Source organism: Lycorma delicatula, chromosome 4, assembly GCF_047948215.1.
Source record: "Lycorma delicatula isolate Av1 chromosome 4, ASM4794821v1, whole genome shotgun sequence".
In the NCBI taxonomy this organism is placed as follows: domain Eukaryota; kingdom Metazoa; phylum Arthropoda; class Insecta; order Hemiptera; family Fulgoridae; genus Lycorma; species Lycorma delicatula.
Genome location: NC_134458.1, coordinates 34,516,339 through 34,534,885, shown reverse-complemented (window position 1 = coordinate 34,534,885; position 18,547 = coordinate 34,516,339). Strand labels below are relative to the sequence as shown.

At 25.2% G+C, this 18,547-nt stretch overlaps 1 protein-coding gene across 3 annotated transcripts in view; it reads left to right on the top strand.

The window, feature by feature from the left end:
• PlexB (plexin B) overlaps nucleotides 1-8,568 on the top strand; it is a 113,597-nt gene extending 105,029 nt beyond the window's left edge. The window contains exons 23-24 of one of the 3 annotated variants that reach the window (XR_012756064.1): nucleotides 1,833-2,017; nucleotides 3,298-8,568. Coding sequence is in view for 2 of the 3 variants with exons in the window: in XM_075362654.1 (XP_075218769.1) it covers nucleotides 1,833-1,940 (108 nt within the window). In the remaining variant the exon portion in view is untranslated. Of the gene's footprint in view, nucleotides 1-1,832; nucleotides 2,588-3,297 lie in introns of those variants that run through there. The other 2 variants (XM_075362654.1, XM_075362655.1) reach the window with 2 other exon arrangements.
• Nucleotides 8,569-18,547: the final 9,979 nt, after the last annotated feature.

The window sequence follows — 18,547 nt, the reverse complement described above, 5'->3', positions numbered from 1 at the left end:
GTAAAGTATAAGTTTGATGGAAGTACATTGTTTTATTAGTTTTATAATACTAGTTGATAGAAGCAAAATTAAATAAATTATTTAGTTGAGCAAAAGAGATTGTGATTTATATGGATTAAAGTTATTCAGTTAACAAACAAATGTTTTTATTTGTTGGAAATAAATAGAACAAAAACATACCTTGTATGTACAGGGTTTTTCCTGAAAGTAACTGGATTGTCTCTGGCATGTTGCACAGGCATGGTGGGTGGGAAAACTTGTAGTGGGAGAATGTTGTAGGGTGTCTTAGCAATATATCACAACTAACTGCAGCTGGCGTTGAGCATTGGATGTGAGTAGATCATGAATCAAATGAACCGCTGTGCAAGTTACATGTTATGAGAAAAGATACACCGTTCGATCAAGCAACAGCATGCTATCATATTTTGTGTGACAACAAATCTGAGATTACGACTTTCAACACATTGCAGACAGCTTTTGGGAATGAGTATACAGGTTTTTACTTGGCATAAAGGCCTTCAAAGAAGGGAGAGAACATGAAGAACAATAAATGAAAGAGTTGATCGTCTAAGACCAAAACAAATGGAAATGTAGAACATGTGCACAACTTTTAGAACAATGATCAACATAAATATGAGTGTGCAATTAATCGCAGATGAGCTGAACTTGCCAAAAACACAAGTTCATGAAATTGTGATTAATGAATTTGGCATGTGAAAAGTGTGTGCAAAGTTTGTGCCAAAAGTTGTGACCAACAAACGGATATGAGTGATAATTTGTTGTGAATTGTTGGAGCATGTGGCAACAGAGCTAAACTTTATGCAGCATGTAATCACAGAAGACAAATTGTGTTCCAAATTGCATAAGCTACGATCACTCTACATGAAGAAGGATCAAATGAGTAAGTCAAAGATCAAAACAATGCTCTTTTTTTCACAATTCGAAAGGGTTCATCCACAAAGAGTTTGTCCCTTCTGGAATGACAGTGAATGCAGATTTTTACATCCAAGTGCTGACAAGTCTTCAAAAACATATTGTTTGCATCCATGATGAGGTTTCCAACAGATGGTCCTCCATCATGACAATGTGTCAAGCCACACTGTGTTGACAAGGAAATTTCTGACCCAACAAGAAAATATCAATGCTGCCACAGCCACCCTACAGCCCCAATCTATCTCCCTACAACTTCTTTTTGTTTCTTTGGCTGAAAAGAGACATGAAAGGACACAGATTTGTAACCCCTTAAAGCTGTTGAAGAGACCATAAGGAACCATTACAACTGGAGTTCATGAAGGCATATCAAAAATTGAAACATCGCTGGGAGTACAGTGTGGTTGCATAAGCAGCGTATTTCAAAGATTATTAAATTATTTACTCATTTTGAATAAATTGAATTTGCCAGTATCAATCTGCTTACTTTCAAAACAAACCCTCTACTTGTATTAAAATGCATAAGTACAATAAATGTGAATTTATGAAGTTCAATGTTTCCAGCATATTTGTTACAGCTTTTTTTCCGTTAAAATATTATATACTCATTCATAAGATTAAAAAAAGAATTATTAATATTCTGAAGTTTTATTTATTTTACTCATATGTGAATACAGATGCTACTTGTAGTGTTAAAACATTTTTGTGTGATAGTACATTCTAATTTGGAGATAAATATTGTAACTTTTAGAAATAGTTACCAAAGTTTAATGTGTGTGTGTGTGTGTGTGTGTGTGTGTGTGTGTGTGTGTGTGTGTGTATACACACACTCTCTCGCATACTAGAGTTTACTTGGCAACGTCTTTAAATTTTCCTTAAATTAATTACCTATTTGTTTTCAGATTCTTGAGTCACTTGAGACCGACCCCTTGTGCAAGAAATTGCATCTAGCTCACAAGCTGGAAAATGTGGCATGCACATTAGAGGGGGAAGAAACATCTACGTGCTGACAGTGTACAGTGACAGTGTCTCCTGCGCCCTATACCGACTGTGATATTCTTCTTGTACAACTGTGATTTAGTCAGCAGTGAGTCAAGTCAAGACAGCAACATTGTTTATATGTTTTAAATAGATCTTTAAAAAATAAATACATTTAGTACATTTTAAGGAATATTTTGTCTGTAATTTTTGTTGGAGCACTGTTTCCTAACATGAGTGCCTCGAAGAAAGACTATGTTGACAAAAAGTGTCTCTTTCCGTGTAAACACAGTTGTATAGTTTAATTTTAGTTTATTTTTAGTTCTAATTTAAGAACCTTTAAAATTTTTTAACTGTTCAATTTTTTATAATCGAAACAATAATGCTGTGTTGCATACTGTAAAACATAATAGTTTATATTATTTTTTTTATATGTATTTTCTTGTATATTGTTAATTGTACTGATTGCCATGATTGGATTAAAATTATTATATTTCCAATATATTTTTACATCCCTGCTGAAATTTTATTCAGATTTATTTGTGTAAAGGTGCCAATATAGTGTAAAACAATTTTTACATTATGCCATTTATTTTTATTTTTTTATTTTTTTTTATGAAAATAGTCATGTAGAGTTTGTAATCATATCCAGTGTTATTACTCGTATTATACATTATTTATTTATTCTTTTTCTAGACTCTCTAGTATAATTAATTAATTATTATTACTATTGTCCTATTTGCATTTTATTACATGTAATGTACTTAACAGTAATATAATATTATTACAGTTATCTATATATTATTTTAAAAGATGTATGTGTATATTTTTTTTATATGCCACTATCATTTTTTATTACTTTAAATTAGGAAAAACACTTAATTAAATGTTTTTTGTAAAAAAAAATCATTCCATCCATTAAATTGTTCTTTTTTTAGGTTATCAGAGTAGTGTTATTTCTTTATTTCTTATATATTTTTTAAATTTATATTTTGTAGGGCAGCTTTTATAAAATTTCTTATTTGTTTTGTGACTAATTATAAATATGTATTTTTTTCTTTTATATTTTGTAATTACTCATTTTATAAGAGTTTTTCTACTTAACTTTTTATATTTTTTTGTTGTAGTAGAACTTTTCCTGTTTGATGTAAAAAAAAAGAAGATTGAGTTAAAGTAAATATTAAAAGATAATATAATTATATTAAGACCGATGATTTAAATTTTATTATATGGAATTCTAATTTATTTTAATTATACTGAATTATAATTTATTTTAAAACTTAATAAATATCAAATGAGCATTTCTGAAACTGTTACAGAATTATATTTCACATTAACTGTTGGTGTAGAAGGTGCATGCTAACTTAATTTTTTTTCTTTTTTTTTCAGATCGATGTACTGTTACATTTTATCATAGTTAGTAGTCTACAACTGAAGGTACTAGTTTATTTTTAATCAATTCATTTATTTTTTTTAACGTTTTTAAATAAATTATTTATTAAATTAAGTTTTTGCTGTTAATTGTGTTAGAATATTCTTTAACTGAACAAAGTTATATTAAAATAAAGCTAGATTTTCATGTGTATAATTTTTTTGGTGTTAATAGAACACAATGCTAGCAATTCTTAAACCTGCATTTTCACAGTGGTGAAATATCAGTATAATTTGTATTTTGTTTAGGCTGAAGTTAGTAACTTTCTATAATTTTTTAATTATTAGAGTGGTTGTAATATTACAGATAGGTTTAAACAATACATATTATTGCATGTTGAATTTATGAATTTAATTTTTGAAGATGTGTGAAATAAATAAAAATTTACATTGAAGGGCTATAAAATTTTACTATCATACAAAAAGTGTTTGTGATATAATTGTTCTTGTTTGACTAAAGTACATATGCTCTCATGTTATATTCTAGAAAAGATTAACACTAAAGTTTTTGGTATCCAATCAGTAAAAAAAATGATAATGTTATTAAATATAGTAAAAGTAAAAAATTTGATGCAGGTTATAATGAGAAATATGAAACGGTGTAAGAATAAGTTTTATTTATACACTATGTAACACTTTTTTAATGTTGGAACTTTTCTAGCAGCACAATCACATGCTTGAGTAAAATTCTAGTTAAACCTTTGAGCTAGGAATTTGATATTAAATATACAAGTAAAATGACAGCCTTGTATGAAGGAAGAATTACATAATTTCAAATTTATCACTAAATTCAATAAAATTGAAAAAAAGTTTTATTTTAATTGTTAAACGTGGTATCAAATGAATGATCTTGGTATGGAAATTATGTAGTTTTCTGTAACTTCTTGCTCTCAAGCCCTAAACTACATTAATCAGATTGTATTCCATCACCACACTCCCTTCCACCAAGTCATCCCTAAAATTTGTTAAAAGAATAATTATCAACATGTAAGTGTAAGTGAAGATTTTATGTGTAATTTTTTGTCTGTTGTAGAGAATAATAATTAAAATATCATTTTCAAACTTTATTGACAGGACAGTTGTAATTTTCAAAATGAAAATGAATTTTTCATAAATTATTTCTCAACAAATAAGGATGATTGTAACAATGAACTGTCAAAACACCTTATTAATTGGATATTTCACCTGCAGGCTAAAGCATACCACTGGTAAGTGGTATACTCTATGCTTTAGAGTTAAATAGCATAGCCAAAATTAAAAAAAAATAATATTGTTTAACAATGTGTTTACTGGATATAAATGTAATTATAACAATGAATTTTCATTGTTATAATTGCGCTAGTGTGATGATATGGCACCAATAAAACTCTGCATGTGTAAAACCTGGTAATGTTTTTAAAGTATTCATTTTAAGAATCTCATGATGTTATTGTTAATATAGAATCTCTTGAGATTGATTGTTACTAAATTTTATGTTTTGTACTGTAAATATTTAATTTTTTTCTGTAATAAGATGATTCTTTTTATATGCATAGCAGTTTGTAAATCATTTATTAATTTAAATGTACTGAGTTAAATTACAAGAAATGTGTACCATCATCATATGTATGCTTTTTATTTCTATTTTTGATCTGGTAAAATGTGAATTGGAAGTTACTAACTTTTGTAGATAATATAACTTAAAACCTGCAGGTCCAATTATTGCTATGAAAATTGTTACTATGCTTGAAAATTTACAGTATAATTTTTATTGCAAACAAAGATGTAATTTTCAGTTATTGTTTTTGTTTGATTTGAGAAAATTGATAAAGCTTTCTTTGCAAAGCTAGTAATTGTATAAAATACTGCACGTTTTGTTATTTTATGGAGTTCATTGAATTCAGTTTACTTTTTAACATAACCTATACTAAATTCAGTTAGTTTTTAAGAGTTGAAGTAAACAAACTGCACGTACGAGTGTTCAGACAGCCGATTCACAAGCATCTCCTGTAAATCCTGATGCATGTAAAAAAAACTATGCGATGTTAATATTCAGTAACCATACGCTATTATATTTTACAAAAATTATACTGAAAGACATAATATTATAAATTTATAAACGTTTGACAACATGAGTACTATATGACTAATTAATTATACGGTGACTAATATGAGTAATGATTATTTTGTTGTATATAGATAATGGCCGGACAGTGAATTGGGCCTGAAACAAGGGACATGATCGGCAAAAACATGACAAAATCACTAACACAAACACATTTGTTTATTCTTCACTCTACAGGTTAACTGAATACAGTATAATACTAGCATTTCTGTGGCCATATAAAAACTTCATAAAATTATTTTATGGCCTGTATTATTCTTTTGAATTAGAAAATTGACCAAAAAAGTTTTTAAAATGCTTTTTATACCATTTTACTTGATAAATAAAAGAATTTATGTACTCATTGAGACTAACCCATACAAATTTCTTGAAAAGAGGACAGTTTTAACATATAATTAAATTATTGAAGTTCAGTAATTTTTTAAAACTAAGCTATAATTTTGAATAATTATATCTACATTAGAATAAATCAGGAGATAAAAGAAATTGTTAAAGTAAAAATTGTATGTACAAAGATTGCCTATGTCATATAAATGTAAATGTAGCTTTTTAGCAAAGGAGCATTAAAAGAATTAAAGTTGAAAGATATATTTTCAGACAGTATGAAAATTTTGTTTTGAAAAAGGTTGCTTCTAAAGAGATCAGCAGTACTTTTTAATGAAAACATAAATTTGATATAAAAAAATCATTTTTGTTTATCATTAATAGTAAATGAAATTATTTACTTTATAATTTGTAAAGTCAACAAATATTTATTACAACAATTTATTAAAATAACCAAAAAAGATTGAGAGTAGATAAGATTTATTTTTAATAAATGTAAATTTCAGTTGTAAAAAACTGCTTTTTGTTGTGTTTAGTGGGCTTTAAAATGTTTTAATTATCAAATTAAAATACACAAAACTTGTGTTAAAGTAAATATAATATTCAAGTTCAAAGTTTTAGTAACCTTTCAATTCAACTAGTTTCAATCACATAATTTGTGAACCTTTTTTTAAAATAGTGCATTTAGTTATTTTAAATTTTACACAGGAATTTTTTTTTTAATTTTTTGTGTTATACAAGTGGTAATGAAACAAGAGAGCTTGAATGTAGGGCATATAAAAGTTGAATCACACCTGCAAATTTGGCCAGCACTTGTTACACTATTTTTCCAATAATTAACAATAATTTCAATTAACAGTTTAGAATCTGTGTTGTAGCCAAAGTAATTTCTGATATAAAATATTACTCTATGTTGTAAAAAAGTATGTTATATGCATCTTAAAATACTACTTATCAAACTAAAGAAGTTTGATAAACATCTCTCATGTAGTGCTATAGGTACAACTGTAGTCTTTTTTTTGAAAAATTTTAATTTGCTGTTATGTTTTTCCATCATATAAACAATATACATTATTTACAGTATAAATTACTGTGTCTTTATTTTATTCTTTACTTATAATTATCGTTAATTTATGTCCAGTTATATAAAACCAAGGTGTCATAAGGTAGAGTATTTTATTTTTGAATAAATTCAATGTGATAATTTTTTTAGTATAATTTATCAAAATAAAAAAACACTTTCTGAATTTGTATTACAAGTGTAGAAAAGAAAACTGCTCCTCTTTGTTGAAGTTAAATCTGCTGTTAATTTTCACTTTCAACTTTTATTAATTATTTTCTGAAGTTTGCAGATCATTTATGTATTTTAAAAAGTAATATTGCTTTTAAGTCAGATATTTGAGAAAAAGGTACATTACATTTTGTGGCTATTATTAAATTTAATTATGTTTTGCCAGATTGTTTTAAATTATTTTTTCAAGATTGTGGTAGCTCACTAAGAGTTTATTTCTTGTGAAATAAAAATTTCTGTTAAATAAAATATTAAATCCAGAGTTAAACTATTAAAAAAAAAAAAACCTATGATTCTTGACTTAATTATATTTCTGTCAAATTTTTCAGTATTTTAAATTTTGTAAATTCAGTTCGATAATATTAAATAATAAATAAAATAGTCTTTTTATATGTACCTTGTGATGTAGGCAAAAACACCGGCACCAGGTTGCTGGTGTTTCAGTTCTTTTGCCATGAGTGCATTGGTTTCTTAAAACTACTTTCTTGAACACTTCTAATAATATTTTTCTGAGTGCTGTTTGTATTAGCTATGTTTTTAGTTTTTTAAAACTAGTGTTAGTATCAATTGTTGGCCATGGCAATATAAAAAGTTTTCTTTTTAACTTTAACAAACGTTGAAATGATAATGTCCTTTGATTGTAATGTTATTGGTGCATCATCAGTTTCAAGAGTGATAGTTTCATTGAGTATATTACACTACTGTTATTTGAAAACACAGAAGAATTGACTGATCTATTTTTGTGCAATATTAGTTATTCTAGTAAATTTTAGTAAAATAATGGAGAAATTCTGTGTTAAAAATTTAAATAAAACAATTCATTGACCTTTTCACATTCACCTCAAATAATTAAGTAAAATGATTACTTCCCTTTATCATTAAATGATTTGTTTGTTTTAACTTCAGAATATTATTGTTAAATTTACTATGTTTAATTAGATTAATATTTTCTTATAATTTATAAAAATAATTTTTCAGTTCTTAATGTCAATAGTAATGTATTACATATTTTTAGGTTCTGTCACTATAAATGAACATTTTTTGTATCTATATATTTTTTAAATTCTGATAAAAGCTGGAAAAATGAAATGATTTAGGAAGTTGTAAGAGTATTGAATTTAAGTAAAGCATGTGGTGCAGTGTGATATTACCATGTGTACAGTGATTTATTTTTGCTTGAAGTTGGTAGTACTTTTTTGTATTCTATAAATGATATTGTTTTATATTATGTGTTAAAATTTTGTTTTAATACATTTCATTATGTAATTTATCATCTAATTATGATACTCACCTATGGATTCATAGACATTAAATTATTTTTACTACTATTATAAATCGTTTTTGAAGGTTTTTCATGTTGCAATCTGGTATGAACTACTAGTTTGTTATTAATTTACAGTGCTATAAAACTGATAACAAGTTTGTTATATTTGTAATTTTTTTGTTTTAGTGAAATTTAACTTTTTTAAAAATATCCTTACAAGCCTGAAAATATCCTTATCAGCATAATAAAATTTCCTTAAATTGCTGTCATAAAAAAAAGTTTGATTACTAAAAGACTCAATTTTGTATTGTAATGAAATTTTGATAGTTAAATTTATTTATATAAATATATAGTCGATTGTAAAATTAAAAATGATTTTACAGAAGCATTTATTTCTTGTGAGAATTCTCACTTGAAAAAAATTGTGCCATAATTTATAGTTACATAATTTTATTCTTTTTGAATTCAGTATTACAATTTAAGTTTTATTTAGATAATTTTAATATGGAATGAAAAGTTTAATTTCTTTTTTTATGTGAAGGTTTAGGTTATTTTGTGATGTTAACATAAAATCTGAATATTTACTAGCTGTAAACTTTTAAATCGTGTTTCTACTGAATTATACAAGATGGAAGTCAAATCTATTATATTTTAATGGGGAATATTTAAAAAATATAGATTTTCTGAAGAAGAATCTATTAATTTTCTTATAAATTTTACAGAATGTCTCTGCTTATGGTTGTAAATATGCCAGTAAGTCAGAAAAAAAAAATGTAAAATAACTTATTCAATATTAAAAAATTTTTGCTTAAACTTTTGAACAAAAGTTTATTACTAAATATTATAGTCATCTCTTCGTTTTATAATGAGTGTGTCTATAGCTTATGTCGCAGGACATGGTGTTAGTTACAACCTAACAACAGAATGTTGGCTAGTAAGTAGTATAAAGGATCAATAGCATTAAAACTTAACCAATCCGGCCTGGCTAAGAACTGTTAAATTTTTTTCTTAATTAGACAAGCACTAACATCAATTCCATTCCACAACACATTATTTTAGTTATTAAAGTTTTACCGACACTTCTTATTTTTGCTGGATATATTTTTTAAATTTGTTCACTAAAAACCTATACTAGTTTGTAAATTACAGACTAACAGTAGTATTCTTTATGAAAAAAAAAATTATTGCAACATATGATATGCTCTTGAAAACAGTGTTTATTAGCTGTTTCTACTTTATACATATTCTCTAAAAGCTCAATTTAGAAGGAAAAGTTTAAGATTATTTAATGTGCACTTGAAAAAATGAAAATAATGTGAGTTTCTTAGTTTCCTGGTAGCGAGACTCATTGACTTTAATAGCATAGCAAACTTTTTAAATAAAATATTTTTTGTGTTATTAAAAATCAAGCGTCATCTCAAAATATGCAGAAGTGTTTTGCAAGCTTCTTATGAATTGGTTAATGCCATATTAGTATGAGACTCTTGTAGTTTGATTAATGGCAGACTATAACAATAGATCACTGTCTAATGACTATAAAAGTTGCTTTAAATTTATATATTTAAATAATGAATAAAACAACTAAAAGAAAACATGGTTAAATGTTTTTAACGTTAAGCAGGACTGCTTGTTTATGAATATTCTTCAACTGAATTATATTTTTAGTTTTTTCAGTGCAGTTCCAGTGGTTTTTTCTTTTGATATTTTATTTACTTGCACACTGAAGCAGTGAATTATGCATTTATTTATTAATCTTAATGTAGGTAATTTTATTTCAGTTTTACTGAATGGCTAACAAAAGGAGAAATATTACAAATAATTCTTTATGACTTAATTTTAAGTATTTTATCTTAAACTGCTTAATGGCACAAAAAATATTTGCATTTATTATATATACTAAAAACACACACACACACACACACACACTTACTCACACATGTTTATACGATACACAAAGGTGTTTAATGAAAAGTTTTATTTTCAGTTTGTTTTTTTTTTTTGTTAAAAAAAAGTTATATGGCAGCTTTGATCTTGTAAATAGCAGTGCTATATATCTATATTATGTTTCTTTGGCTCTGTGATTTCTTTTTTTCCAAGTTCAGTCAGATTATCTATTCTTCTGAATGAATAAACTTTATTTTGTATATGTCACTTTGATTTTAAAATACTAGCGTTTATAAAAGTGCTCCTTTGAAAACATAAGTACCAAAGGTATAAAGAATAATTTACTGAAATTATTTTGTGTAAAATGGTTAACTAAATTTAATAGTAATAATGTTCTAGGATTTACTTTTTTAATTATACATTTTTTACTTTTACTTAGGATATACTTTTTTAATTATATTAATCTCATTTATTGATAGTTAAAAAAAATTCAAAAGGAAAGAAAGAATAAATTTTTGATTTTACTGAATGTTTTAGTTGGTAAGGTTTGGAAGATTTTTATCATGTATCTTCTTATTTTGTTTATTATTCCTTTTTCCGACACTTTAAGTAATTTCACCTCCCCCACTTTTGTTGGTTATTTTTTCTAAATGTTCTAAAAATTTATATATGTATTAATTTAATTTTAATGAAAATATATTGCTGGTAACATGTTTCATCATACCATACCAAAAGTAAACTGTCAGCTTAGTATTATATGTAACCATGTTTGGACGATAGATAAAAATAAAATATAAATTGTTACAGCTGAATAATTACTTTTATAAGAAACAGTCGATATGCTAGAGTAATCTATTGCTAATCATTCCATGGAGGATACATTCCAGTAATTAACCATGGATTAATAATTACAATTTCTTTTATCTTTGTACAGCAAACAGCTGGTGAGTGCCAATAATAAATCTGTAAATAACAAGGGATTACTATAATTAGGATTACAAACTTATAACTTGATTGCACTTACGTACTACCTTTTTTTTTTTTTTTTAAATCAGAAAGTCTAGCATTAAATGTAGTAAATCATTATGTTGTTAAACATTTAAAAAAAAAAAATTGCTTTTACCAAGATGTTTATAAACACATTTTCAGTTTCAAGGCTCATGTATAGTTTTTATTTACATATACTCTCTGGAATTTATATACACTGGAATTCACTACCACACACTGCTAGAATGTTAATTTTATACCAGTATGGTTGTATTCCATTCTTGATATCAATAAATATAAAAGAGCTGATGGGCAGGGAAGAATACATCATCTTGTAGAGCCATGCCAGTAAATTGATATTTCATGAACATGAACTTTTCAAGAGACACCTTGAAAATATATACATAATTTCTTTAGTTCCTTTTTTTATATACATGCGTATGATGATTGTTTTTATTTTTGTAGTTGTTTTGTTACTTAATTTTTTTTAAATTTATAATTACATGACAATTATAAGCTTTAAATCAAAACAGTATTATCTAAGTTAATTTATATATAATACCCGTTTTTACTTTCTGCAGAATTTTTTTTTATTCTGTAACCATTTTGTACATTATAATATTGATGAATCAACTTTTAATCGTTAAAAAAATTCATGTTGTTTACTAATGTTGTAGTTCTGATGTGCATTAAACCGTCCAGTATATAATATTTAATTATTTTGTGTAGTATATTTATATAAAGTGTAAAATAACTCATAAGCAATAGTGAATTTATTTCCGTCTAAAAAAATATATATATATATATGTATACTTTTTTAATATCTAAACAAAACTACAAAAGTTTAGCTTTTAAAACTGATATCAGTAATTTAGTTACTATCAATTTTAAAATTAGTTTTTTATTTTATTACTAAATTCAGAAATGTTTTTTTTCCCCATTTATAAATTAATTATGCATATATGCACTCATTGGTAGTTATTATTTTATTTGTCAGTGAATGCGCTTAGATAATATAATTTTTGTATTTATACTTTCAGTATACATTAATTACATTTTATAATGTTTAGGCTTTTTTCATTAATTATGGTTAATATTGATTTTATTCTAAAGCTAAGTTGAACATAAGTCTTGTGTTTTATTTAGGTAGTTCAAGTTTTGTGGTCTCGGTAAAATTAAAAAAATTATATTTATTTTTAAAGTAAATATTATATTGATCTGATGGCACATGGAGTTATTAATTTATTTAAAAAAATGAAATTAATATAGACTTCCAAAAAACTTTGTTAGATATGGTGTTTTTCATCATTCAGAAAAATGTTACATAAAAAGAACCTTAATTGTCTAAATTAAACATTTGATTAAACCATCAGTAAATAATATTTAGCAAGTCATTAACAATATATAAAAGTCTGTTTTTTAAAACCAAATAAAAAAATTAAAAACACTTAATTTATTATTTCAGTGAAGGTTTTTTTTATAACAAAGATCCCTGTTATAATATATTTGTACTTATGTTCAGGGTCTTTTCAAAGCTTGGTATCATAAATAAACAAATTTCAGAAATATTTATGCACAGAGTACAGTACTGTACTGACAAAGAGTGCATAAGATATCTTAATTCATATCCAAAGAAGTATAATTCTCATCCCAACAGCTGAACACCATCCAAGTAGAATAATTCTTAAAAACAAATATTTTCTTTTGTCATAGAAAAATATTTTGCCATTCTTTAGGTATATTCTTTCTTTAATAACATCTAATTGTTATTTATTAAAAAATTTTGTATTAAAAAGAAATCATAAGTATTATTCAGTAATAAACAACTTGTGAAAGGCTTTCTTTTCTAAAAACTTTGTAACTGATCTATTATAGTATCTGTTATCTTTTTGAATATATGTTTCTAATAATTATATCAATTGCTGATTAAGAAAATGAAAACTACCAAGTACATTTTCATAATTAATTACATTTGAAAAAATTTCACTGGCTATTATTAAATAACCATCTATTGCTATCACTTATTTACAATAATGAATTAAATAAAAAAATAAAAATTTCCCTAAATAATTTTCATTTTAAATTAATGAAAAACCAATTTTGATCAATACATTATTAAAAAAATAAAAGAGCAAGCAATATTGATTACGGTAATAATTACTTAACAGACATTAAATATTAACTTAACTACTGGCATTTTCATTTATAATAAAATACTAAAATTGAAAAATGTTATTTTTATAAAAATAATAATTATCAAACATTACGAAGTGAATAAATTTTCTGTTAACTATTATTCATATGTAACTAGAATAAATATATGTAAAATAGAGTCTAATTATTAATGTTACACATTTTCAATTATTATAGTTTTTCACTACACATTGAAGGTAATTTGTTATGAAGGTATATTATGAATTGAAAATGGTAATAAATTATATATATAAAATATAATTTTTATTATGTATAAATAACTTTTATCATTTCTTTGTATTATATTAAATATTTTAATTTGTTGTAAATTTTATTTAAAGTATTGTTTAATATCATTTTCTGTAGAAGTTTTTTGAAATTGATAGCTTTAAATTAGAGTAATGTAAGGATTATTAAAAAAAAAGATACGTATATTTTTTATCAGTAAGTCTTGTAGTTAATGTATTTGTTTTAATATATAAATTTATATATATATATATATATATATATATATATATCCCTATATTTAATTTTTATTTCTAAGTGTACACAAATACATTGTGGATATATTTTTAAGCCTTCTTACACATAAAAATTTGTGCAACGTTAATTAAAACAAGGCCTACTTCATTTTATACATGTGTTTATTATTTCATTTTTTTACATATAACATAATTTAGATGAAATTACTTCTGTTTGAGTCTTGATTAAATTAAATGTCTGTAGTTTATATCGATTGAATTGTAATGTATATTGTTGCTTTAATGGTATGAATGAATAATTTAAAATTTGTTACAGTATATTGTGCGTTGTGCAGCTATAGATAGAGATTGTACATTATACGTATGTAATGTGAAACAATGTGATTGTAAAAATTACAAGGTTGCCTTGGACCATATTTCTTTATTAAACATATTACAATGTTTATGATCAGTGAAGACTACATGTGATTGTTATCATGTTATTGATGTCAAACACTGGTTGTAACATTGCATTTGTTTAAAAATATCATGGAGGCAGATATTTTGAATATGTATGAAAAGAATGAATGAAATTAAAAACGTATAGAAAAGATTACTTGAGATGTATGCTTATTTGTTGTATGTAGGGAGCAAGATTTTTTATAACATATTAAAATATGCGATATATATATATATAATATATATATATATATAAATCTTTGTGTTTAATTTTATTTTCTCCACTTCACATTTTGCAGAAAAGTTCAGTTTTACTTTATTCCTGGACAGTATTCTTAACCTAAAGATGCTTCAGAATATATTTAAAGGTGTGATTTTTATTTGATTAAAATAAAGAACTGGTAAAATAATAGTATAAACTACTTTTTCATTATTTAAATCGTACGAATAAAGCATGGTATCTTAATTTGTCAAATGTCACAAAAAGATTTTATAACAATACAGTTTGAAATTTTTCAACCACATCATGTTAAAAATATTATATAATAAATTTCAATGTATCTACATCAAGTCATTTTTTAGTAAAAAAAAGCTGCAGTTATGCACATTAACAAATGAATATTTTTTTACAAGAAACTAACAAAGTGAAAATGAATCTTAATAAATAAGTGAAGAGGAAAATCTTAACAAAAATGGGTTTTTTAATACACTTTTAACCTGCTATGTTTTATATATATATATATGTATATTTTGTGTGGGGCAGTTTCTATTTGACCCCTTTTCATCATTCTGATTTTCACATCAGCCTAATAGAAGGCTATGAGTACTTCTCATTGCATCATAGATCTTCATTTGGCCTCTTGAAATATCTTGACCGAGGATGTCAAGTTATTAAAACCTGTTCCTAGTTGCATTAATCAGAAATTTATGGTAAGGCATCCTATTATTCCATTGATTTCCCTTCAAATATATTTTTTGTACAGGCCACTGTTTCCTGTTTAGGCACCTGCCTAACCTGGCAACCATATATAATTTGAAGTGATGAACTCATCACTTTCAAATTGTACGTGGTTATTATATATGGTTGTGTTTGAAAGTAATGAAGTCTAAAGTTTCAAATTATATATGGTGGTTTATCAATTTATTTTTTTTAATGTAACAAATCTTTATCCTAAGTGTGATATTTATTATTGTTATAAATGTTTAGTATATCTAAATTATTTTCATAACTTACCATTATGTTTATTTTTTGATAAAATTTTCCTCAAAATTATAAATTTCTACACTGCCGTTTTTGAAAGCTCTGAAGAGCATTGTATTGCAATTTTTAAAGAACTTTCTGAAACAATATAAAAACTACAATCTTCACATGAAATTTGATATTATTCATATGAATTTTCATTTATAATCTTGTTTTTTTAATTTATTGTTAATGGAACATGGCTTATATGCTGAATTGTATGTATGTTTATTATAAACATTTGTTTTCTGCAGTTTGATGGTATATTTTATTTTGGCAATAATGTTTTTTTATTTAAAAGGTTACTTTTATTCGAGTTTAATTTTTTTATTATGAATATTTGTTATTGCAGTCATTTTCTTTTGAAATCTGTTTTAATCCTTTAATTTATTTCATTAATACCTCAGCTGTAAACTTTAGTTCTGCGCTAATCATGTTTGAATATGAAAAAATATATGTTTTTTCAGTTTCAAAAGTAAATTTTAAGCTATCTTTATAAGAGTTTAATTAGATTTAAGTTGTATTAAATGATAATATTCATTCATAAAGTTGAACAATACAAGATTCATCAAGATACAGTTTCCAGAATGATAAAATGTTTATTTATATTGTGTATATATATATATATATATATATTAGGCAGGAAGTAAGATTTTCTAAGTCATTTTGGTTATATTTGTGAAATTAATGTGTATAAAAATTAATGGGTCTCAATGCTTCTAACAAGTATTTTCTCAATAATTTTAATCATGTTACCTGTAGGCATATTTAATAAATACATACTGCTGACGTCTTCTTGTGATAAAAATATCTTATAAAATGTTGGCTGTAGTACCAGTTATATATGTCCTGTACTATCATTTACGGTGATGCATCTTCCATTGATTTCCCTTCTCTGCGGCAGGTGCATTTTTCATCCATCCTTCTCATTTATTTTTTTATGTCATATTGAGTAATTCTAAAAATTAAATTCTCTTGTTAAAGATTAAATTCGCACCACACCTGGATGACCAGTACCATACCATATGAATATAGAATTCACAAATAGTTCTTTCACTGTTCAACACATTGTTTAAAAGAGGTGAATTCTTAAAAGATATGGGTGTCCTGTAACACACCAGCAGAAATGTGAATAGTGAAGATTGGGGACATGTAACGCATGAAAATTATGTGCATTAAAAAAATACTGCAGCGAACATGATAAATTATTTACTGTATCGTAACCATTATTTGCTATGAATTAGTTATAAAGTTTAATTTTAAGTATTTTTTTTTTATAACTTTGACAGTGAAATAGATGAGATTTAAAATTCTTTGGTAGCAAATTAGTTTGGGTATGTTTAGAAAATTATTCAATTTAGGTTGCTAGGTTTGGGTGTATTGAGCCATGTGCAGTATGTAGTATCAAAATTGGAATTTCGCTTAATTTGGTTTTTTACTATATTTTGGGTCTTTATTCCAACAGAATAGTTTTTTGAATGTATTATTAACCTTATTAAAAGTTTTTGCATATGTTATTGTTTTTGTCTGAATTAAGAACTGCCTATTTATTTACTTAAGGTTATAAAAATCACAGAGAAACCTTTTAATAAGTATTTGTATGTGTAATTAGTGTTGTATTATTAACTTTATAGTCCACTTTTGAGTTGATACAAAAACAGCACTTTTTTAAGTGTAGATCAAAAGAAAAAAAATAGAATTGAAACTGATGTTCATAGAAAGCCCTTCATAAATAGCAAATACAACTATTCATTGTACTTGGGAGCATCCAATCTTAATCATACTATTAATGAATACCTGTTCAAAGATTGTTAACAGAGCTTAAGTTTACAATAAAAGCAGTAAAGAATAAATGAATAAAGTTTGTTATAATTTTATAAAACAGAATTCTAAAGAAACTTACTTCAGTGTCTGAGGTAATATAAAAAAATTATCAAGATTTAAAAAGAAATTTGTAAGTTACAACTGCCAAAGTAATAATATTCTGAGTTTAATCGTAAAATTGCAATTATGTATATATATATATATATATTCTTTTTTTTCTACATTTATTTTCAAATAAACAGGAAGTATATTTATGATAGAATAAAATAAAAAATAATGTCAGGCAACGATACAAAATAATTCATTCATATCACAAAACATTTTTTGAAAGTAAATCAATAAGAGTATAGATTAGAATTATAAATATCAAACCAGTTGCAATGTTGATTACAAAAGTGATAGACGACTAATGGTCAGCGCCAAATTACACCCCTGCACAAGTACAGTTAGTAATTATTATCTCGACCAGGTATATAAAAATATTGAACAATTGTAGGAATTCAGGACAATTTTAATGATTTATAAGTAAATTGTATGCGTAAAGATCAGCACTTCCTATAGCAGTTTCAATACTAGGTATCTTTAATAAATTGGAGGTGTAAAATCGTGATCAGAATAATGCATCGGAGAACCAAATGCTAAGTCAGGTAAAAAGAATGACAAGGTTTTTCAAGTTTTTGGATTGCAATGTGTGAACGCTTCACGTATAACAGAACAATTGAACATGGAATAAACAAAAGAAAAATAAAGCATACCAAATTTATAAAAATTTTTAATGAATCTTGATATAGTTAATCTTAAGTAGCTTTTGCTAAGTAAATTAATGTGAATTTGAAAAAATAATTTGCTAGCAAAAATAACAGCTAAATCCTTGATATTTGAAACCCATGAAACTATTATCTAAATTATAATTAAAATGTGTCTATCTACTAAGATATGTGAAAATATTTATCAAAGTTCAGTATAAGTCCATTTTCTCTACATCTATCAACTAAAAAATTTAAATCAGTTTGTAACAAGTGTCTACCAGGAAACTGTATGCTTATAAATTTTCATGTCAGGAAATAAATGTATAATGTTTTAATTTTTCACAAGAATGTATATAAATAATGAAAAAGGGTGGACCAAGGTACCTTGACCAACACCTAAAGTAACGTTTATTAAATCTGATGTGAAA